At 44.4% G+C, this 24,753-nt stretch overlaps 1 protein-coding gene across 1 annotated transcript in view; it reads right to left on the bottom strand.

The window, feature by feature from the left end:
* Positions 1-24,753, bottom strand: part of PHIP (pleckstrin homology domain interacting protein) — a 154,644-nt gene that overhangs the window by 30,591 nt on the left and 99,300 nt on the right. Inside the window, exons 21-27 of the mRNA XM_015418910.1 lie at positions 16,753-16,893; positions 15,724-15,800; positions 13,160-13,391; positions 10,085-10,204; positions 9,268-9,375; positions 7,668-7,792; positions 6,437-6,519 (exon numbers count right to left, since the gene is read on the bottom strand). Coding sequence (XP_015274396.1) covers positions 6,437-6,519; positions 7,668-7,792; positions 9,268-9,375; positions 10,085-10,204; positions 13,160-13,391; positions 15,724-15,800; positions 16,753-16,893 — 886 coding nt within the window. The remainder of the gene's footprint in view (positions 1-6,436; positions 6,520-7,667; positions 7,793-9,267; positions 9,376-10,084; positions 10,205-13,159; positions 13,392-15,723; positions 15,801-16,752; positions 16,894-24,753) is intronic.

The following is a 24,753-nucleotide window of genomic DNA, read 5'->3' as shown; positions in this document are numbered from 1 at the left end:
GCCTTCACCGATAATAGGTGTTCCTCCGCCCATCGTATCAGCAGCCTTGCTTCCTTGTGTAGGGATTTGGATAAATAGGTTGCTTACCTGTAACTGGTGATCTTCAAGTGGTCATCTGTGCAGTCACACCTATGGGATAATGCACCTGCGCTGATCCGATCAGTGTTGTACAAAGCTCACAACGGGATTTTTGCACCTCCACCCTGAGCATGTGCGGGAACCTCACTGCGCATGCCCAAGTGGGCGGGGCGCGGACATCCCGCCAGTTCCTTCTGACTGCTGTCATGCCAATAACAGAGAAAAAGTACTGAAGCGACAGCAGTGGGGAAGGAAGGGCGGGCGGTGTGACTGCACAGATGACCATTCGAAGATCACCAGCAACCTGTTTATCTTCTTCGTGGTCTCTGTGCATCACACCTATGGGAGATTAAAAAGCAGTGGTTCACCTGGAGGTGGGTGCTGTCATGTGCTCAGTGCTCTGCCGATGAAAGGACCAAACAACCAAGGTCCACCCTGTGACATCCACCAACATCAACAGCATAGTGCTTGATGAATGTGGATGGAGTAAACCATGTCGCAGCCTGGCAAATCACCGACAAGGAAGCACCCTTGAGGAAGGCTGTAGACATAGCCATGGAACTCATGGAATGTGCACATACAGGCAAAGGCAGTGGCCAGTTAGCCAAAAGGTAGCACAATTTTATAGTCTCAACAATCCATTTTGAGAGACGTTGTGCTGAAATTTTTAGCCGTGCAGAATGAGTGGTGTAGCAGACAAATAACTGATTGTCCCTCCTACTTGAACGTGTCCTGTTAAGGTAAAACAGCAGCGCTCTCTTAACATCCAGCGCATGAAGGAGACGTTGCTCTTCATTTTGGGGGGAAGGAAAAAAGTTCGGTAAGAGAAACTCTGAATGAAGGTGGAATTCAGAAACCACCTTGGGAAGGAAGGAGACGTCAGGCACCAGTCTCACACCATCCAGGAGAAAGAGCAAGCTGAAAAAATGGCAGTAAGTTGTGACGAAGAGCCAAGAGTTCACCTACCCTCCTGGCCAACATAATAGTCACCAAAAAGGCAGTTTTCCATGTGACATACTTCAGATCACAGGTCACCATCGACTCTAAGGGTTTCCTCATCAGGTGGCAAAGGACCAGTGGCAAGTCCCATAAGGGCACTGGAGTATGGATTGGGGGATATAAACGAAGAAGACCCTTCAAAAACGTCTTAGAAACCGGGTGTGAAAAAACAGAAACCTTCAATATCCGAATGGTAGGCAGAAACTGCAGACAAGTAGACCCTGATTGAAGAATGTGAGAGGCCTTGCTCAGCCAACAAGAGTAAGAAATCTAGAATTCGATCAAGGCCTACCGAAGATGGAGAGACAGTGGAGGGCTGTATAAATGCCGAGAAAAGAGACCACTTTGCGTGATAGGAGCGGTGAGTGGAGTCCTTCCTTGCATTCAGCAAGACTGCGGAGACTCGAGCAGAAAAGTTTGATTGTCTACGAGGTAGGCCATGAGCTTGTGTTTGTGCACTTCATGGAAAAGGAGAGCCCCGCCCTCCGCCAGGAGCAAATCTGGGACCAGTGGGAAACGATGATAGTGACCCTCGGCCAGTGAGAAGAGGTTGGCAAACCAAGGTTGCCTCGGCCACCAAGGGACAACTAAGATATATCGTGTGTGAATCCTCATCAGTCTTTGAACAGTCTTCAGCAGAAGCGGTAGAGGAGGGAACATGTAGAGGAAACTGTTGTCCCACGGGTAAAGAAGGCCGTCCCCCAAAGTGTGGGGATCTCAACCTCCCCTGAAACAGAAGAGACTGCATTTCGTGTTCCATCGTGTAGTGAAAACATCAATGTAAGGCGTGCCCCATTTTGGAATACTGGACGTAAGTAAGTCCAGTTCAGTTCCCAGTTGTGGTGCTGAGTGAGACCTCTGCTGAGTAGGTCAGCATGTACGTTGGTGACCCCTGGAATGTGAGACGCGATTGGAAAAATGTCCAGAGATATGCACCAAATCCAAAGCTCTAGAGCAAGGTGGCAAAGGCTGCGGGAGACCGTTCCTCCCTGTTGGTTGAGGTAGCTGAGAGCTGTCGTATTGTCAGTCAGGACAGCCACACATTCGTCTGCGAGAACTGGTCGGAAACACTGAAGGGCTAGTTTGATTGCCAGGAGCTCCAGGAAATTGATGTGATGGGTTGCAGTCAGAGCATCCCACTTGTGGCCTACTGAGAGGCCATTCAGGTGTGCTCCTCAGCCCCACAGAGAAGCATCGGTAGTGAGAGTCATACGAGGCATGGGGGGATGAAAAGGAGCACCTTGCGTGAGGTTGTCTGGCAGTGTCCACCACTGCAGGGAGCTCCGAGCTTCCTCGGACAGGGAAAGGTGAACAGATTGGTTCATTCTTAGGGAATCAAAGCACCTGAGGAACCAAAGTTGCAAAGGCTGCATTCGCAACCCGGCGAAACAAAGGACTGCCGTTGTAGCTGCCATTAGGCCGAGAAGACACTGGATTTGGTACGCCGATGACGTGCTGCTCCGGTGCTGGAGGGCATTCAGTATTGGGTTGCACCCGCTGAGAAGGGGGTAACGCAGAGCCCTTCTGTGCACTACACTGCTCAAAGTATGAGTCTTATGTGCGGCCTTAGCAGAAGACTTGTGGGATTTTCCCTTCTCCTTCTCATGCTTGTTCTTCTTCTTTTTAGACGGCGTAGAAGCCGAAGATGACAATTTCGGCAGAAGATGCTTGGAAGTAGAAGGACCCACATCTGACGCCGATTTCAGTCTAGGAGCTGTCGTCGGTGTCGAAATTGTGATAGATGTTGATGGAGGCACTGTCGGATGAGGTTTTGGAGGTGCCTCAGAAGCCATCATCACTGAGGGCGGCGTTAAAGCGGACTCCCAAAGCGCAACCCAGAGTCTCGCTGCCCTGTTCTTGCGTGTCTGGTTAGAGAATTTTAAGCAAAAATGACACAATTCTGGGCGATGGGCCTCTCCGAGACACAAAATACAAAGTGTGTGACCATCTCGAGGGGCAATTTTGCAGCCACAGCCCACACACCTTTTAAAACACCCCCACTTCTTCGCCATAAACTAAACTCAAAAGAGATGGCAATAAATAGGGGTGAGGGAAAAAATCCCCTCAGAGCTGTTCTGCCTCCTCTATTAACTGTCCCCTCCTCTCCCAGACAGTCCCCTTTACTCTGATCCACCAGTGGAGGGGGGGAAACGGGGGGGGGGACCAGCCGACTTCCTTAGGTCTGCATAAATGGGACTACTGACCCTCCTAAGTAGAGACTCTTCTTTCAGCCAGCCCAGACCCCTGGGATTTGTCAAACCTTAAAAAAAAACCCTGACAAATGGGCTAGTCAGCCAAGGGGCCCCAATTGAGGGGGGGGGAGCTGGCTAAGCTCCATTCCCTGAGGCATCCCTCCAATAGGAGAGTCTGTCCTTCACACACACACCCCAGCCATTCCTTACCTTGACTCAGATGGCTGGTCAAGGAAAAGTATGTCCTCCAATGTCCCCTCAAGGTGAGGTCGGAGCTTCCGAGCCAGCGGAGGACCAATGGGGCTCCCTCGTCTCTCCGCAGTTCTTTCCCTGGATCTGCCACTGCCTCCCCTTCTCTCTGGGCTAGTGGAGAGGGGGCAGGTCCAGCCTACCCGAAGGAAGGCGACCTGTGCAGTGCCGGGGATCATCCGCGGTCACCGGGGACTCCCAGGGCCGTTGGAACCAAAAAAAGGCTTCTTGGCCTCGCCGCAGCCAAGCCTTAGTTGCCTGGAGGGGTTGAGGACTAGTCCTTCCCCTCCTGGTTGGATCTTTTCTTATTTCTTCTTCTTTACTAGGATTAATCGTACTCATAGGGCATCATCGAGGCACGTCCTGCTCTGAAGGCAGGGCCAGTAAGACTGGGGAATCAGAGGACACGCCCCTCCCCTCTGGGATTGAGATTTTTCAACTGGCCCTGCCTGCAGAGAGGAGAAGCTGTGATCCCAGGAGTCAGGACTGCCCCACTCCCAGGACTACTGGAGAATGTGATGTGCCTCAGGGAGCAATTATCTCCCCCATGTTGTTTAACATCTATATGCACCCCCTCATCCAGATTATCCGGAGGTATGGGCTGTGTTGTCACCAGTATGCAGATGATACCCAGCTTTATCTACTGATGGACGGCCGCCCGAACACAACCCCAAGAGATCTAGACGAGGCGTTACAAGCTGTGGCTGGATGGCTACGACAGAGCCAACTGAAGTTAAATCCATCAAAGATGGAGGTCCTGCACCTGAGTTGTGGGGGACTGAGTCAGGGAATCAGGCTCCCAACCTTCAATGGGTTTCCATTGGTGCCAATGTCAAGGGTGAAGAGCCTGGGGGTGTTCCTGGATGCCTCCCTTTCTATGGAGGCCCAGGTCACCACCACTGCAAGGTTTGCCTTTTTCCATCTGAGGCAGATCAGGCAGTCGGCCCCGTATCTCACCCCCTGGGACCTAGTTACAATGACCCATGCAATGGTCACTTCCAGATTGGATTATTGTAACTCTATGTGGGGCTGCCCTTGACTCTGCTCCGGAAATTGTAGCTAGTGCAGAGTACGGCAGCACGGGTATTGATGTCAACACCTATGCAGGCTGATATCCACCCAGTGCTACGCAAACTGCACTGGCTGCCTATTGAATTCCAGATCCGTTTCAAGGTGCCGGTGCTTGCCTATAGAATCATAGAGCTAGAAGGGACCTCCAGGGTCATCTAGTCCAACCACGGCCCTACACGGCCAGGGGCCAGCATACCTTCGAGACCGCCTCTCCCCATATAAGCCCCGTAGGACATAAATCAACACCTTCTGGTAGTCCTCGACTCCAGGGATGTCCGTCTAGTGTCAATCAGGGTCAGGGCTTTTTTGGCCCTGGCCCCTACCTGGTGGAATGAGCTCCCATATGAGATCAGGGCCCTGCGGGATTTACTACAGTTCCGCAGGGCCTGCAAGATGGAGCTCTTCCACCGGGCTTTTAGTTGAGGTGGTGGACGTCCCTCCCTTTTCCTGGCCAACCCCCACCAGTGGCCTGTTTCTAATTTCACATTAGGACGCCACTGCTATATTCAAATATGACTGACATCTGAACAGATTATTTTACATGGTAGTATATGATTGTATGATCTGTGATGTTTTAATCGGTTATTAAATGATTGTTTAATGATATGGATGTAAACTGCCCTGAGCCCGCTCGCGGGGAGGGTGTTATATAAATCAAATAAAAAATAAATAAAACACTCAACAGAGCAGAGAACAATCAAAAGACTACTCCCCTGCTAAAACAGTACTCCTTGGAAGTGGAGCACAAGCTGTAAATGTCTGGCAAGAACAAAACCAAAAACAGACACATAAAAAGAATCAAAACCTTTGAGGCTGTCAAAGGCAGCTACTTCACGATAAAACAGATCAAGGCAGTGACCTTGGGAACAGAACCAGAAGATTAAACCAACTAAAAACAATTAAAAGAAAGAATTCTTCACAGGGCAAGCAGCAACATTGCCAGCTAGCCCAAACTGGAAGCTGGAAGTCCTTGGTGACACAGGTTAATAATCATCCTTACAGCTACAGAAATGTACACTAATTGAAAGAGAAGGCCTATTCTTTGCCACGTATTTTGAAGTTTTGTATACCTAGATGCCACATTAAGTTCCAAACTGACAGATTAATCAACTAGTCATGACTACACAAATTAGTAAACTCATTTTAAATTACTGATTTTCCTCCCTCCCACTGCAGATCCCCACAATGCACCAAATATCAGTTTGTAAGGATCTTGTGAACCCTGGAGGCAGTGTCAGAGGACACAATGGAGCTCTGTTTGGAGTATTTCAGATATAACCCAAAATATTCATACTTGCAAGTAATTTTTCCGTGAAACAATGTGAAAGAGTATACATGAATATTTTCTATTTATAATCTGGCACCAGTAAAACAAAGGGAATTTTGTCTCAGTGATTACTGGCATGTTGATTTAATAAAGCATAATAAAACTCTTGCTAGATTAGACTAGCAATATTGGGCCATCGAGCCCAGTAGCCTGTTTCAAACAGCTGTCAGCTATATTTGCCAATTTTGACCTACCTAGTATATTTTTATCCTACACTTTCTTCAAGGAGCTCAGAGCAGCATAGAAGGTTCTCCCTTCTTCATTTTGTATTCATAAAAAACCCTGCTTTACACAGCTGCCTACTCAGGATCTGGTGTACAGAGAAAAACTGCCCTTTGAAACAGGAAATTCCACTTAGTTGTCCTATTTAATAGTCAGTGAAAACCTCAGTTCCATGAATGCATTAAATCACCTTTTAAAGTCATCTAAACCAGTGATTAACATATCTTGTCAGTGGAGTCATCAATTATGCTTTGTAAAAAGTGCTTTCTCAGCTTTGTTTGCATCTTAAGATACCTACCTATGTTCCATCGCCTGTGCTTTGCATCATCAAACTGCTGCCTTAAGACCAGAAAATCTATAACATCTGGCATATCATGATACCTAGGCATAACAAAAATGATGATGAGAAGAACTGAACTATTTCATAGCAAAATGTCTTTCGACAACACAGGTTCATGTAAGAATTTAAAGCATCAGTAGAACATACAATCCCCCCCCCCCAACAAACAGACTGGGCAAAGTCAGCCCTGGGAATCTATGTCAACAACAAACAGCTGAAAAGGTCCAAGGGGAAGAGTATGATCTTGGAAGAGACATTCAGCTCTTTTCCCATTCACTGCTCCTCCCCCATAGCTCCATTCCCAGAAGCATATTTGGTGATGCTTGTTGAAGAGGGATGTAGAGAAGGAGTGGTAGATATGGGAAGGATTATGCACAAGCATATATGCATGTACACGTGTGTGTGCGCATGCACACATACAGACCCCACACTAAACTACATCGTTGATGAGAGGGACAACAGACCCAACATTTCAAAAGACGTGGAAAAAACTGTATGACTGGTATAATATAAATGCATAGTTTAAAGTAATGAATTTTTTGGTAATATTAATCTCTTGTAGTTAAATAGAAACTATGGTAAAAAGATAAGAGTATACAGAAACTTAAGCAAACCTATAGAAAGCGATTTAAGAATTTTTTTAAAATATGGTAATAGAGTAATAAGAAAATATACTGATCTCTTTGTATGTCTTATGTATATAAGTGGTTGTTTGTTTATATGTTGTATGTATGTATGTATGTATGTATGTATGTATGTGTATAATATGAAAAATAATAAAAGTGTTCCTATGGGTACTTAAAAAAAAAAGAAAACTAAACTACATTTTCCATACCATTGCTTTTAAACTGTTTGATCATTGCTTGGATTTCCAGATCTGCTGTTAGCCTAGTTTTCCCTTGAAATAGTACACAAAGCAGACTGCAGCAGAAAGGAGTGAAAGTTCTGTTCTGCAAGCACAGCTGCATGAGCACAGCCTAGGATCGAACCCATTATTTATCAAGTTTTATTACACCCCCATTTCAAACACCTTTGTATTGCATTCCATTATCCCTCTCTTGGTTTTAGGTTCGACCGACACAAAAGGATTTTTTTGTCCAGGATTTCAAAACTGAACAACAGTTTCATTTTATAAGCACCTTTTAATATAAATCTATGCAAGCTATATGTGAACAATGATTTCCCTTACTTCATTGTAAAAGATCCTCCAGTCAATTTACCAGTATCTGGGTCAAGAAAAGCAAGCTTAAGACAGCAAAGTGTGGGCAGCCCAACTTCATACTTTATTCCAACTATTTTCATCAGCTCTTGTTCCTGATGGAAACAAAATATCCTTAAATTTACTGTACTAAAAAGCAAAACAATAAAATAGACGTAATAGTGGTTATTGCTTTCCGATTCTTCTAGGAAACTTCAGTACTGTACCTTAATTTGAATACCTACAGATAAGTAAGAACACCATTTAATAAATGTAAAGGCAATGAGAGGAAGCAAGGCAATGTATACCTTGATTCACCTCATCCTCTTACATTTAGTGTATCTCTGTTATCTCTCTTATACAAAAGCATTAGAAAGAAGACTATGTTTCCAGCCATGTTCTAGTCACAATGCAGCTGACAATGTTCTTTTTCCCTTTGGAAAAAGCAAGCTATCATAATCAGTTCTAATAAAATTGTTCACAGTTCAGAAACACTGGCTGTATTCCACAGCACTAATTCACACATGCCAAATGGGTTTCTGATGGTGAATGGTAAAGGAAGTCATGCATTTTGTTCAAAGGAAAATATTTTTTAAAGAAAAAAGGAAATTGCTGTGTGATACTGGCATGCACTGTTTAGTTCCCATCCAGAATCTGGATATCTTATTTAGCATCTATCACTGTAGGGATGGGCTTAGCTGACTGCTACAAAATATCACTTTAAATCATGATTATCAATGTGGGGCAACAGGACCCCCCCTATAACATTTATACAAATTCATTAGTAAAGGTAAAGGTTCCCTTGCTCGAAACCCAGTCGAATTCGACTCTAGGGTTGTGGTGCTCATCTCCGTTTCAAAGCCAAAGAGCCACTGCTGTCCGAAGGCATTTCCGTAGTCATGTGGCCGGCATAACTAAACACCAAGGCGCACAGAACGCTGTTACCTTCCCAGTGAAGTGGTACCTATTTATCTACTTGCAATTTATTGCTTTCGAACTGCTAGGTTGGCAGGAGCTGGAACTAGGGATGGGAGCTCACACCGTCATGCGGCGCACTCGGGTCTCGAACTGCTGAACTACCGACCTTCCACAGCCTGCAGTTCAGCGTCTTAACCACTTGAGCCACCACAAATTCATTACATTTATGTTAAAACATCATTCTGCTTTAAGTATGAATACTGCTACATGGAGCCAATGCAGATACTATGCCTGAAATCAGTTGACCATGGTTAAGAACAGGAAACTCCCTCCTCTACTTTTCATATGCACTACGCTTACAAAATATATCAAAAATGCTTGTCAACATGGTTCTTCACCAGGATTTGCTCATTAGTTTAAGTTCTTCTTTGAAGTGGCAACCGGTGGAATTTGCATATCAAATAAGAGGGCATATAGTGAGGCCCCTGCAGAGATCACCAGCAGATTTGTTTTAAATTTGTTGTTGTCGTTTTTGTTCTTTCGCACAGTCAAGTCAACTCTTCACGACCCCATGGACCACACCATGCCAGGCCCTCCTGTCCTCCGCCATCCTCTGGAGTTTGCTCTTGTTTTAAATACATAAAGATAAATGGGGAAGGTGAGAAAAACATACCCGTAGCTCCATCTTATGCCATGGCTGTTTTTTGGGATTAATGCTGTATATTTTGTTCTTCTTTGCCATTAAAACATATGCTTCATGGCCTTGTCGGAAATAGTATACCTTAAGAACACAGCACAAAACTTGTGAGTATATTATAATGTCTGTAAAATGAACACAGCATGCTTCAACTCCTCAAACTACTAGAAATTTCTTTACAATAATACTAGGTAATACACACTGGAAGAATCACATAAAACATTCAAACATGTCCATGACAAATCAAAATTTATTCATTCATGCTACACCTCTCTAAAACAGAGAAATATTAAGCTATAGTTATTGCTTACATGCAATTCTAGAAAAGGGGTGATAAACAGCTCTTAGCAAGTGCTGGACCTAGAGTCCTGCCAAAAGAAGGTAGCAGACAACAAAAAAGAAAAATTCTAACTGCCCCATTTCTTCACTGTGATATTTCACAAGTCACCACTTTTGGATAAATGAATAGTATACTGGTATACATATATCTCAAATTATTCCTATATGGGTTTTCTTCCCTTCATGGATCATAGTTCATTCCTTTTATATATTTTCAGCTATCGGTGTCTCACAGATTCCAACTTACACTCCCTTCAACTCTCCTCCTATACAAAAAAAAATCAACTTTATACAAAATAACTTCAGTGCCTAAAATACTTTGTATTTTAATTCAAAGAAAGCAGTTCTGATCATTTTGTTTTTTAAAAAATCTAAAATGTTTGGTTAAAAAAAGACTACTCTGATGACTTAATAAAACAGAACCTGGCTGACAGACAGTACAAAGACAAAATACCTCATCTCCCATTTGAGGTACAAATGGACATCGGCGAGGAACAAGATCTGTAATCCATACTGAAGGCAGCCATTCTTCCAATGTCAATCCATTTTCTGTTAACGCTCCTACAGCCAACCTCTGAAGAAATCCAAAATAAGTATGAATTAATATCTGACTAAGTAAATCCAAACAGACTTGTAAAAAAAATCATATAGAAATTATTCTCATTAGACATAAAAAATACAGAAGGAAAAATTTCTCAGGATGGCCGCGAACATGGCATGTATGTATATATTTTCAAACATCAGCAACTCAGATAGAATCCTAGCACTCTCCGTATGGAGTAACTGACTACTGCCAGTCCATTCTATCCTTTTTCTCAGATGCAAAAGGGAGTACTTGATATTCTGCGTCATTATTCATTCAATGCAACCTATGCTTTTTTTGACATCTGAAGGGGGTGGGGTAGTAAACTGTAGGAAACTGAGCCTTCCGAAAAGCATGCCATACCTATCAGTGTTTCTTCCCACAATATAGTATCTGTGAACTAAAATATATACCTAATCCTCTATTTGGCCTCACAGTGGCTATTAGAAATCCACTTTGGAATTGGGTAGATATAGAATTTTTTTTTAATTAAAGAGTTTTTAAAAAAAGCATACACAGCTCAAAACTGATACTGAAAGTATAGAAAGATAGCAAATAAATAAATGACCCTGTGTCTTATGGAATGCTAGGAACTTTACAACATATGTATAGGTGCAATACCTTACCACCATCACTATGATGGGAACAATGTATGTACGCATACATGTGTACTTTGCACAAAGACTCATATTGTACCCCCATAGGTCTACTTTCGTTGGAGGCAATGCGAGATATGAAATGAATTAGTTTGACCATGCACTGCAAAACTATTTCGTTCACTGTAAGAGTCCAGTAGCACCTTAAAGACTAACAAAATTTGTGGTAGGGTATGAGCTTTTGTGAGTCAATGCTCACTTCTTCAGATACCAGAAAAAAGTGAGCAATGACTCACGAAAGCTCATACCCTACCACAAATTTTGTTAGTCTAAGGTGTTACTGGACTCTTACTCTTTTCTACTGCTATGGACAGACTAACACAGCTACCTATCTTGATCTATTTCGTTCACTGTTTACCTGGAAAGTAAAATCTCTGGTGATCACATGGTAGATTCACCATGTAATCAAACTTCCACTCTTTGATTTATTTTCACAGACACATAGGATTCACTAACCGCTAAGTTGTGCCCTATCTTTCTTAGCCATGCTAGTTATAATACTAGAGTATGTTAGAACCTGGGGGAAAGGATGGTTTATATATTATACATATGAAAGGTTCTCATATGTTCCAGTAACCAACATAAATCCGCAATATGTTCTCCAGTGCCTTCTCCTTTTCTGAATCCAGCTTAAACATCTGGCATTGCTCATTCCATATATGGTGACAGTCTTTGTTGTAAGATTTTGAGCATCACTTCACTTGTCTGAAATACTAATACAATGTGCCAATAGTTGTTGCAATCTTTTGGATTAGAATGTAAATTGAGCGTTTCCAATCTGTGGGCTATTGTCTTGTTTTCCACAGTTGGTGGCATACTCTTGTTAAGATTTTGATGGATTCTGTTTCTTTGGCTTGAAATAGCTCTATTGATATCCCTTCTATCTAGGGTTGCCAAGTCCTTACCGTCTGTACACTGGGGGAGTCCAGCGCTGCTCTGGGAGGCCATGCGCACAAAGCGCACGCGCCGCAATTACGTCATCAGAAGTGACGCAACCACATTGGGCACGCCGGGGTCACAATCATCCAAGGGAAAACCATAGAGTTTTCCCTTGGATGACTGCGGCCCCGCCCCCAACGCGACTGCGTCACTTCCGGGTGACGTGCTGACGCCGGGCACATCGCATGCTTTGGGGGTGGGGTTCCCCCTGGGGCCCGATCCACCAGCAGCGGGTAATGGGCCTCTCAGGCAGGAGTTTCCCCGCCCCCTAGGGGGACTTGGCAACCCTGATGATTTCTTTCTTCCACTTGCTCTTAGTGCAGCTTTCCTTTCTAAAATTGTGGGTTCTTACTCAAAATATTCTTCTTTAAAGGAATCTACTTAATCCTTTCATCTCTTCTGTTCAGTTAATGTATTTCCATGTTAATCTTCCAACATACCAAACCATGCTTTAAATTTCCTTTGATTTCTTGGATCTTGTGGAACAAATCTCTTGTTTTTCCTTTTTATTGTTCTCTTCTCCTTTTACACTGGTTCTTGTAATAGTTCTCTTTGTTTCTACATACCAGAGCTGCATTTAGACTTCTGAATCTATTTCTGTTGCCTTTTACTTTTGCTTCTTGTCTCTCTTTATCAGTTTTAAGGGTTTTCATCAATCATCCATCAAGGGTTTTTTGTTTCTTTCGGTTTCCAGGATAATTTTGGCATATTCTTCCTTTATAATATTTCTGGTTTCAACCCACAGTGCTTCTGGTTCCCATTCACTTGAAGTTAATAATTAATGCAAATCTGTTCTTTACATGGTCTTTACAGTTTTCAGGAATGTTGTTTAGACTGTATTTTGGCACTATGAATGTTTTTCTTCAGCTTTTCAAAGATAGCTGAGCTCCTTGAAATAGAAGACCTAGATCTGTTTCAGAGGGGTCATTTGTACTTATATACAACAAGAGTTGCACTTTAATAAGGAGGACAGATATTGGGCATTGCACTTTAATGGATGTGTAGTGCAATCCCATGTTGAGTTACTGCAGCCTAAACCCAGTGAAATAAATGGGTTTAAACTGAAGTATCTCTGGACTGTGCTGCAAGTCCCCAAGTCAAACTGATGGAATAGAAATATATGAAACAAAACAGTACTTATATATTTAGCACATGAAAAGCATAACAAAAGTTCTGAACAAGAAGTCAGGATAATGTAAAAAAAAAAATCAACCTTCAATATGAGTATTTTCGATAAATGAATTAACTCTGCAAATGCTTGAAAATGTAGTCTAGATTAACAAATGGAAAAATCAAAACAGCCTAATTGGTTTTTTTTTTTAAAAAAATTGTTTTATAATTATTATACAACCTTTTGTTTTCTTTCTTTGGGTTTCTTTTTCTTTGGTGATGTTGGACCATCTTTATCTTCCATATCTTTTTTCCTTTCCCTTCTGATTTGCTTTTGCCTTTGTTTTTCAGGGCCCTCCTCATCTTCTGAACTGCTCTCAACTTTCTTAGTTTTAATTTTAGGAATTTTCTTTGGTGGTTGTAGATTAATTCCAGCATCTGCTGTCCAGTCAGAATAATCACTAGAGTAGTCACTAGGAGAGTGAGGAATGAACAGTAAATTCAATGCCAGTTTAACATCCATCTGAGTAAATAACTTTCCAGTCTGAGATTGAAAAATCCTGACTAAGAAAATTTAAGTTATCTCCCCTGGATTCACCGGAATTAAAATGGATAAAATTTAAGTGTTTTTGCATAAACAAAAACACCATTTAATAAAAAGTCCATACAATGTAATCCCAGATATAGAAAAACAGGGGAACAAGTTCAAAATATACTTTCACAACTCAACAACCAAATGATGAAATTTTCTTTAGATATTCTAATAAATTTACCCCCAAATCCCTAATGAAATAAACCCTAATTTATGGTTTGATTTATTTAAACAGAACTGTGAATGAATAACTATTTTGGTCTATTTAGAATGTTATGGGAGACTATTGCGCAGATAAAAAGTATAGCAAAGGAAGTATAATTTTAAGAATATAAAGAACCATACAACAAATCTGAATAGGATGTGGATTTATCTTTTGTGAACAAACCCTTGGAGCAAATGAGACACTTTTGAAGCTGAAAAAAGCTGTGATATGGTACAAGAGGGTCTGTTTAAAGAAGGGGGGGGGAGTACAAAATCCTCCTGAATATGTGCAAGGCTTTGGGCTCACTTAAATGTACTCTTTCAATAATAACATAATGTTGCTTTTAATTCATATTTTGTGAGATTAAAGTAACATTAGTGATAATGGGTTTTTCTCCAAAGTAGAAAGGGCCCTGTAAATTATAAGCAACACTCAACAAGTAAAAGAAAAGACTCACTACAAATTCTAAAAATCATTCCTGATCTCCTGGCCCTTTCTGTGGTGCTACCCTCATTCCTCTTGCAGTGACTGCTACTATTGCTCTGGTGACATGAAGGAATTGAGAAGGTTTCTGGGGTTTTGGCCACCACAGATAAAAAGTGAAAGACAGGAAGAAGTCCTATACCGTGGTATCCTTCTTGGCACCTTAGTTTTTCCACACAGCTCCTGATGATCGTGCAACCAGGTACCCATTGTAAAACTACATTTCCCAAGCCTTGTGGTGACTTTTTAAAAAAGCATCAGGGAAAAGATTACTAAACCTGCCTCCCCCCCCATTCTCAGCTGCAGTCTTTACAGGGGGGGGGGGAAACCACAAGAAATAAAATGGGTACAAGGGATTCTTAAAATCCAATAAAATGAGAACCAAAATGCTCACTGCTGTATTGACTGTATGGAGTCAGGCCACTGAAGGACACATTCTGTTCATATTAAAAACCAGTTGGTGGCATTGCTAAACATTAGCAGCACCCTTTAAAATTTTACATTTTCAAATTCATACTAACTTGTTCAATCTCAGTTTTTCTGTGATGTATGAATAAACTACATGAAAACTACTCCAATCTCCTTGAAAGTTCAATTTAAATTAAATCCTACCAACCATTTTAAAATAGTGCATCACATAGACACACAGCATAAATTATTGCTTTAACAAACGTTATCATTGTGCTGCTTTTTTATGCAAAGCCAATTATAACTACTCCTATACAGTTTATTTTTCAACATACAAAATAATTTCATTATATATTGAAGCCGGGCTTTAGAGAGGCAACCCCATGTATACAAATTGCTTCTGCGCATACGCTAGGTGTGCATGTAAACGTGGCAGTTTTCTCTTCAGGGACAATCCCCTTGTGTCTCAGACAGACACCCAACATTTAAGTAGCAGTTTTTGTGGGTTGGACTGCTGCTGAAAGAACAGGAGAAACTTCAGATCACGAAAACCTGTGAGGTAGAGGAAATCTGCCCTTTCATGGCTGGCCCTCAACCCCCTCCCAGCATTGTGCAGCTTCTCCCTCCTTCTGTCATTTGCTTTGCTCCCCCTCCCCAAAGGGCACTTTTCCCCACATCCTGTTCCCAACACGTGCTTTCCTAGCCCCACCACTCCCACTCCCCTTTCACTTCCTCACACTGTGCACTCTTCACCCAGTGTTCCCTCTAAGCTGTTAGTGTGAGCTAGCTCACAGGTTTTTAGCCTCCAGCTCACACATTTCTGTCTTAGCTCAGGAAGGGTGGCTGTAGAGCAAACTAATTTATGCAGGAGCCAAATCGTTCACTCACAACTTTAATGCCAGTTGCTCACAAAATAGAATTTTTGCTCACAAGACTCCACAGTTTATAGGGAGCATTGCTCCCACCCCACCCCCTGCAGTTTGCCTACCTTTCATACTTTTCTATGATCTCACAACATAGAACTGCAAGATCTCTTAATCTAACACATTCTTACATTCATAGGTACAGATTTTTATTTATCAGAGAAATCAATACATCTTTATATTTCTTCCCTTACCTAGAACTACCATCACTGTGCCATACTTTCCCCTCATCTTCAGATGTTCCACCACTGGCAACAGCTACTTCTCCTTCCTAAGAGCAACAACAGTTGTTTGAGGTTAATATTATCTTTTGTTCTTATTATGATCAATATTTTCTTACATTATCAATAACATGTTAGGACTTGATGTTACATCATGTTCTTATATCTCTTTCTGTCAATCTAACATAATTCATCTACCAATGGAGATACTTAAAAAAAAACCTGGCATGCATCTCTATTACAAGAATATTTCTTCTAACACCATTAAAGGTTGTTTCATAGTGTTCTTACCCACTTTACAAAACACCAATTTAAAGAAATTATGCACTGATAATTCTTCAATGCCCCTTCAGCCAAGAATAAATTATTGGGAAGTATTTCAATAAACATACCACCTTTACTCTTTTATCCCTAATCCATGGTAAAAGCAAAATACAAACTCCTCTTAAAGGAATGAGATAAATGGTTGAGCATTCCCTCTTACAAAGACATTAGAGTTAAACAGATTTCCAATGAAAATTCCTACAGAATGGCCCCCAAGCATTACCTTCCATGTACTCTCAAAGCATCTGCAAAGGGCAATCCTACTGGTGCCTTCGTGCAGTGCTGCAGCCCTCCAGATGCAGGTAAAATTGTTCTGAACCAAGAAATACTGTACTAGCTGTGCATGATGTCCAGGTCAACACAAACCTCTGCATTCTCAAAAAGCCAAACAAGCTTTGTGATAATCACTTGGCATGCAATCTCACAATCTAGATAGGACAACAGTTCCCCTTACTCCCACCCTGTCAAGTTCTGATGCCACCCAAAGAAAGGTTTAAAACTGTAAATTGTCCTTAGATATTACCATACTCTTTTGTATATACAGTAACTTTTATATGCTTTTTACATGAAAACATTAACTAGTAATTAATAAGAAATATCACTTTTAATATATACAACCTAACCATCTTTTGTGTAACTGACATCACAAATCTGAAGCTCTGCAAACTAGCATCTTACATCTGAGGAAATATTTCCATTTTCCAGATCTTCATTTGGCCTGGAAGTTTCTTCCAATGCATATCTAGTTCGGTAGTTATGCTGACTGGCTTGCTGCTTTTTCAAATCGGCAACATCTAATACATGATCACTGGAATGATTCTACAAAGACACAACAGATGGCTGTTATGAGAAATTACAAACTTCAAATTCAATTTTTATTAATGGGCAGATTGTATTGTTCATAATACAGAAAAAACAGGATGAAGCTACTGCAACGTCTTCTCCTCTACTAAATGTACATGCCTGGGAGAAAAACTGCAACAAAACAGAATCCTGTTGTCCGAACACCAATTTATTAGAATTCACTAGATGCTCCTCACACAAATTCACTAAAAACTTAAAACACTAAATTGTGCAAACATGATAATTAGAGCCATGTAGCCTGTAATATAATGATGCATACAAATGATTGTATTTTCACTAGAAATCTACCACTTTAGATCATGACTAGGGGTGTGCATTTGGTGTTTTTTTCGGAATGCCAAAAAACGGCCTTTAGAGGGGTTTAAAATGGCGGCAGGAAACAGCGTTTTCCCACCGTTTCCCCCTCTTTCCCACCTCTTGCTCCTGATTCCAGGAAAGAGGGGGAAAGAGGGACCTTCCAGACAGCCAATCACTGCAATGCATGTCAAAATGCACTGCAGCTTGCAACTTTTTGCAAGGCTGTTGTTGCTGCTGGCAGCCTAGCTACTAGCTGTTCCTTTTCCAGGGAAGGAACACTAGTGGCCAATAGGATTCTGGCATCTGCTCTCTGGCCAATCACAGAAGGTTGTCCTTTTGAAATCCTTCTGTGTATGCCCAGAGAGCATAAAAGGAGACTCTCTGGCTGGCTGACTCCATCGCTGCTCCTGGTTCCTGCTGTGTGAGTGTGTGTGTGTGTGAGAGAGAGTGAGAGTGTGTGAGTGAGAGAGAGAGTGTGTGAGAGAGAGAGAGAGAGTGTGAGAGAGAGTGAGAGTGTGTGAGTGAGAGAGAGAGAGAGAGAGAGAGAGAGTGTGTGTGTGGCTGGCTTCTGCTGACCCTGCTCCTTGAGCCTCTCCTCATTTCCTCCCAGTGCTGCCTGGCTTGCCTTGTGGATGTCGGATCAAGACTTCAGACTGGTTTGAAATTATTAGGGCACTTTTTAAAAAAATTCTCTTTTTTTGTGGGTTGGGGCCTGGGGTTGGTGTGGTAAGGGGGTGGTAGGAAGGTCTCTAGGGCCTTTCCAGACCTCTCGTCCTGGTTTTCTTTTCTTTTCTTTTTTTTTGGGGGGGGTTATCTTCTTTTAGATTATTAGATTATTGTATGTTCCTTTTTTACTGTGATTGATTTGGTATTTTATTTCTTTGCTAGTAGGGGCTTTTGGGGGAGTTTACTGCTTAGCCTTCTGCCTCTCACTGTTTTTTGTCCTTTCTTGTGACTTGGTTGCCTTGCAGTTTAATTTTATTTTTTTTACTGTGTTATTGATTTGGTATTTTATTTCTTTGCTTGTTGGGGCTTCTTGGGGGGCAGTCTTCTGCCTCTCACTGTTTTTTGTTCTGTGTCTTGGTTGCCTTTGCAGTTTAATTTTTTTTTTCTCTGATTGATTTGCTATTTTGTTTGCTTGTTGGGGCATCTTGTATGGGGGGGTTACTGCTTAGTCTTCTTCTGCCTCTCTGTTTTTTGTTCTTTCTTGTGCCTTGGTTCTGTTGCCTTTAGGTTTCTTGTTTTGTGGGCCAGTTGGTTTATTTTTTTTTGGGGGGGGGTTACTAGGCCTTCTGTTGTGCCAGGGCCTTGGGGCCTAGGCTCTTTGTTTTTTTGGTTCTCTTTTGGTTCTTGTCTTTTGAGTTTTGAGGTTCTCTTCTGTTGCCTTTAAGTTCTATTGGCTTTGTGTTTTCTGGGCTAATTGGGTTTTTTTTGGGGGGGGGGGGGTGGACTTCTACCTGGGCCTAGGCTCTGTCTTTTCAGTTGCCTTTATCAGTTTCTGTGCGTTTTAGCAGGTTTTATTTGTATTTAGCAGAGTTAATTTAGCAGGTTATATTTTTGTGGACTTTTTTGGCTTTCTTAGGCGTAGGGTCAGTGCCCTGCGTGTGCTTCTGGTTCAGCTGCTGCTCCTGGATCACTGTTAAATAGGCTTTAACAAAAGGTTTCAGGTTTATTTTTAACTAATATTTTAAAATAAATCTCAGCATAGGGTTTTAGCTGTTCTACCTTTAACTAGGTCAGTGCTAAGAAAACAAGAAGAAGCCAGGTTTGTCTTTACCTAAACAGAGGTTTAAGTAGCATGTAACTTTTTAAAAGTAGTGTGCAGTGTTGTTTGTGCTCTGACTGACCTTTGGTGAAGCCAGGCACTTCTCCCCCTTTAGCTTGTGTGTTTCTTTCAATTAGGGAGCTCCTCCTGCATTCCACACAGGAAATCAGGTGGTTCAAGTAGAATCTAAATAAGGTAAAGGTTCCCTTGCTTGAAAGCCAGTTGAGTCTGACTCTAGTGTTGCGGTGCTCATCTCAGTTTCAAAGCCGAAGAGCCAGCGCTGTCCAAAGACGTTTCCGTGGTCATGTGGCCGGCATGACTAAACACCAAGGCACACGGAACGGAATCTAAATAGGAGTAGTTTAAAACCCTAAAGCTTTTTAAAAGGTTCTGAAGACACATCTCAAGGCTAGTCTTAAACCGTAGTCAGGTTTAACAACAAACTAGGAAAAAAAGAGAAAACCCAAACTGAAGCAAGGCTAGGTTAGGGAAACAAACAAATACCTAGTTTTTGGGTAGAAGGGTTCATAAAAAGGTGTGAGGCTGTTTTAGGGTCAGGTGATAGTGCAGGTAAGTTAAGTGCCTAATACCCTCCCCACAAGTTAGGCTGAGTCTGGCCAGGGGCAACATGAGGGACAGGAAGGAAACGCAGAGGGGCCCTGGGGGTAAGGCAAAGGAAAAGAGTAGGGGGGAGGGGGAAGGGGGAGAGCCTCACTTCCCCCCCCCACCTAAGTGCAGGACCACAGCAGAGCATCCGACCTCTGACCAGAGTGGTGCCATGAAGAAGCCACGCCTGGCTCTCTTCCCTGTTAAAAAGGATGCTCCTGGGGTGGTCCCAGCAGAGGTGCCTGTACATGCTGACACTGGGCAGGGGTCTGCCGCTCAGGCAGTCCCTCCTCCAGCCATTGCTGCTGAGGCTCAGCGGCAGGAGGAGGGGCAGCAAGAGCTGTCCATGGGGTTGACCTTTGGGGACACTCTGTTCTCAGGGCTCACTCCAAGGCCTAAGAGGGCTCTATAGGAACTGGAGGAGGGGCTGCCTGGCCAGCCCACTCCTCTGGTGTCTCTAGGCTCCAGCAGGCCTCACGTGAGGGACAGGAGGAGAGGCTGGGAGAGGAGAAAGGGGAAGAGATGAAGGTGGTGCACCCCAAGGACCTGCCATCTCAACCCCTTCCCCCTCCTCATCTCTTCCTGCCCCCCAAGGACACAGTGTATTTGGCCTGAGCTCCTCACAGGAGGCAGCTCCAGGGACTCCCATGGCTGCTGGTCAGCATGGGTGCCCCTTCACCTCTGACGTCTGGAACCACTTTCGGATGACAGAGGATCCCTGTTTTGCACAGTGCCAGCTGTGTAGGGCCCGGGTAAGTCAAGGGAAGAGCATCGGTCATCTCTCAACCTCTGGGCGGTGGAACCATCTGAAGAAGCACCACTAGGCAGTGCTACTTCAGGGAGAAAGATAGGCTGCTGCTGGGGTGCCCAGGCGGCCACCGCCAGCCATCCAGGAGGTGAGTTGTCCTGTGACCACCTCCAGCAGTCTTTCTGCGCGTTCCGTGGTAGGGATGAGGGAGGGACGCCAAGCATCTCTGACCGAGATGTTTGGCGACGTTGACACTAGAGTGTCCGGGGGTGGGGGGAGCGACAGGCCAGCAGGAGGGTCACTCGGCTCCTTGCTGAGATGGTTGGGCTAGACGGGCACCCCTTCTCTGCAATTGAAGACATGAGTTTCCGCAGGGTGCTCCAGGATGCCTATCCCTGGTACACGCCTCCTTCTCGCACCACGCTGAGCAGGACCGTGATGCCCTCACTGTACAGGGCTGCCAGGGACCATATGAAGGCACATGTCCGACATCTGGACCTCCTGTCAGGCGCACGATTTGTACCTTTCATTGACTGTGGGTGGGAACCCAGCGAAGTTTTGGATGGGGGAGGGAAAACCAGTGTCAGGCAGAGTCAGGGCCACCGGGTCGGCTACCACAAGGCTCTACTTCACATCAAGAAGCTCGATGGGTCGCATATGGCGGCCACCATCCAGAGACAGTTAGAGGGGTGAGTAGGTAGGGATGTCACCAAGGGCTTCTTGGTGACCAATGGTGGCCAGAACCTTAGGGCAGCGGCAGGGCAACTGGGCCTGACGTGCATTTATTGTGCGGCCCACCTGATTCACCTTGTGATGAAGGATGCTCTGCGGTTGGGTTCTGTGGAGAAGCCCAATCTGGACACTGCGACTCATGAGTTCCAGCATCTCCTCCAGAAATGCCGGTACATCGAGAGTCCATTCTATCGCAGTATGAAGGACCTCTATTTCCTGCACGAGAAGCAGGCGCTGGTAGGCGTGCCGGAGCACCACCTGCTAGGTGACGTTCCCACTCGCTGGAACTCCACCTGTGTCATGCTTGAATGCTTGGTGGAGTAGGAGAGCGCCCTGACTGCCCTGATCTCAGAGAGCAGGGTCATTTAGGAAGAGAGCCGGCTCAACCGCGAGGAGTGGTTGACCATCTCTCAGACTGTGGTAGTTCTTAAGCCCTTTAAGAGCTAGACAGAGAAGCTCTCGTCTGACACAGCAAGTCTGGCTCTGGTCATCTCCATGGTCCACACAGCCCGTGAAGACTTGGCCTCGTTTCTGGAGCCAGCTGCAGGATGTGCAGACATGGTTCCAGTGGTGTGCGCGCTGGTGAGAAGACTGCATAGCAGAATGGAGAAGCAATTTCGGTCTATCCTCCAGCAGAAGGTCTACACGATAGTGACCATGTGTGACTCGCGCAACAAGGGCAAGATCGCCAAGCAGGCCAACAAGTAAACTCAATGGAGAGACATCCTCTCCGGGAGAGTTGAGTGCATGTGGGCTCCTGCCGAGACGACTGTTGAGATGGCAGTCATCGGGCGGATTCTTGGCCCCTCTCCTGGGAGTGGCATGCGCACGAGAAAGGACATAGTGGCTGCGATGGTGAGGCCACATGTCCACTGAGCCATGAAGGAGGTGGTCTGGGCAGACCTCTCTGCCATGGCCCAGAAGCTCCCCTCACGCCCTCCGGCGAGTGTGCAGAGTGAGCGCATTTTTCCCCATACGGGTGACATTGTCTGCTTGCATTGCTCACGCCTGCACCCCTGGACAGTTAGTTGAGCAGTTGGTCTTCCTGAAGGTCAACTTGCGACTGTTCGGTTTCCCGGACCTAGACTATGAGGATTGAATTGAGCACATACTTGTGCCTGCAATCCTCTCTCAGTCTGTGCTGGGAAGTTGGGCTATGCTCTTCCCATTATTGAAACTAGAGAGGCTAGGGAGAAGTAGCAGCCAGGGCCAGTACCATTTTGATTGCCACAGAAATGCCCCACCAATCTCCCCACTTCCATCCATCCCACCTGCAGCAGAAATACCTCCACAGAACCCTGGTAGCCAGGATGATGTTGAGGGTGGTGCGTGTATGCACCTAAGTTACACTGCCAGCCACCCCAACACAAAATTGCATGCTGAAATTGAAACAGCAGCACAAAAATTGTTCTCCATTTGAAAAAGGTAGAATAGGGTAGATGCCAAGCAGCCAGAAACTAGCAGCACCCACAGGAGCACCATAAGTAATAAATGTAAATGTATGGTGTGTGCAATGCTCCCTCTAAGCTGTGGAGTCTTGTGAGCTAAAATTCTACTTTGTGAGCTACTGCATAAACTAGTTTGCTCTGGAGCCATCCTTCCTGAGCTAAGACAAATATTTGTGAGCTGGAGGCTAAAAAACTGAGCTAGCACACACTAGCTCTGCTTAGAGGGAACACTGGTTGTGTGTATTGAAAAATAACGTTCTTTTTTTGCAGGGGTGAGGTGGGATAAGGGCGGGAGAGCCTGTGATGAATGGCAGCTGCCACACCTAGGCTAAGCCTCCTCCACTGAGGCAGGCAGTGATGGCTGATGTTGGTGTACTGCTGTGAGAGAGGAGGATCAGTGGACAGATAGACCCTACCCCCTCCCTCTTACTTTCTGAGGCATTAGTGGGCAGGGCTTCTTGTGGTGGTGGTCTTTCACGTAGGTTAACAAAGAAGAGTCTTGGGGCACATCAGAGACAAACAAACGTATTTTGAGGTAAGCTGACATGAGACAGAGGCTGCCTGCTTGGCTGGATGCACGGATAGTCACACTCCTGAGCTAAGCAGAGGTGACACTTCATGCATATGACGAAGTGGACTGCGTTACACCTAGCCCTAACCCTCCCTCTCACTTTCTGAGGCATTAGTGGGCAGGGCTTTTTGTGGTGGTGGTCTTTCACATGGGTTAACAAAGAAGAGTCTTGGGGCATATCAGAGAGACAAATGTATTTTGAGATAAGCTGACATGATGAGACAGAGGCTGCTTTCTTTGCAGGATGGATGCAGTCACACACCTTCTGTGCTAGCTAGAAGTGTCACTGCATGCATCTGACGAAGTGGGCTGTGTTCACATCAAGCCATGGTTTGGGCAAATCATTGTTTCGAACAGGGCAGGATCCCAAATCTTTTTGAGACTGTGGGCAGTGGGCACCTTTGGATTTCCAAAGCAGGCTAATCATCTTCTGGGCATGGAACAGGAGTCACGGGTCTGACCTGAGTATTTTCTTGATGTAAGCTGACATGAGACAGAGGCTGCTTGCTTGGCCGGATGCATGAAGAGTCACCTTTTGTGCTAACTAGATGAACACTTCATGGATCTGACAAAGTGGGCTGCGTTCACACCCTAGTGATTACTAACTTGCGCAGGTCCTGCCTGCCCCTCTCAGTTTATATGCTGCAGAGGTCCTCTGGTCTGATCTGAGTATTTTCTTGACGTAAGCTGACAGGAGTCAGAGGCTGCTGGCTTGACCTTCTGTACTAACTAGATGTTGACACTTCATGTATCTGATTAAATGGGCTGCGTTCACACCCCTAGTGATTACTAACTTGTGCAAGTCCTGCCTGCCCCCCTCAGTTTATATGCTGCAAAGGTCCTCTGGTCTGACCTGAGTTCTGTTGGGTTTGGGCACTGACTGGCACAGTGGCACAGGTTCTTCTGGGGGGCAGACTGCACTGGTTCTGCTGCTGGGTGGCAAACCATTCATCTTATGCTGCAGCGGTCCTCTGGTCCTCTGACCTAAGTAGTATTTATTTTTACATAAGCTAACAGTCACAGGAGACAGAGGCTGCTTGCTTGGTCAATGCATGTAGCACCACCTTCTGTGCTACCTAGAGGTGTCATTTCATGCATCTGACATGTGGGCTGCATTCACATCAAGTCATGGTTTGGGGGCAAATCATTGTTTAGAATGTGCAGGGGGTTGGACTAGATGACCCTGGAGGTCTCCATCTAGCCACAGAGATGTGTCAAACTCATTTGTTACAAGGGCCGGATCTGACATGAATGTCTTTGTCGGGCCGAATCACACACCCCTAGTGATTACTAACTTGTGCAGGTCCAGTCTCCTTTAGGTTATGCTGGAGAGGTCCTCTGGTCTGACCTGAGTATTTTCTTGACATAAGCTGACATGAAACAGAGGCTGCTTGCTTGGTCTAGGACGCATGAAGCGCCACCTTCCGTGTTACCTAGAGGTGACACTTCATGCATCTGACAAAGTGGGCTGCGTTCACACCAGGCCATGGGTTTTGGGCAAATCATAGTTTTCAGAATGTGCAGAGGGCTGGACTAGATGACCCTGGAGGTCCCTTCCAACTCTAAGATTCTATGACTCTGGCCGCAGAGATGTCAAACTCATTTGTTGCGAGGGCCGGTTGGCACAGGTTGTGGGGGGCCACCGTGC

Source organism: Gekko japonicus, unplaced genomic scaffold, assembly GCF_001447785.1.
Source record: "Gekko japonicus isolate JY-2015 unplaced genomic scaffold, Gekko_japonicus_V1.1 scaffold2182, whole genome shotgun sequence".
NCBI lineage: Eukaryota > Metazoa > Chordata > Lepidosauria > Squamata > Gekkonidae > Gekko > Gekko japonicus.
The sequence above is the reverse complement of the archived record's forward strand: the minus strand, read 5'-3'. Positions and strand labels throughout refer to the sequence as shown.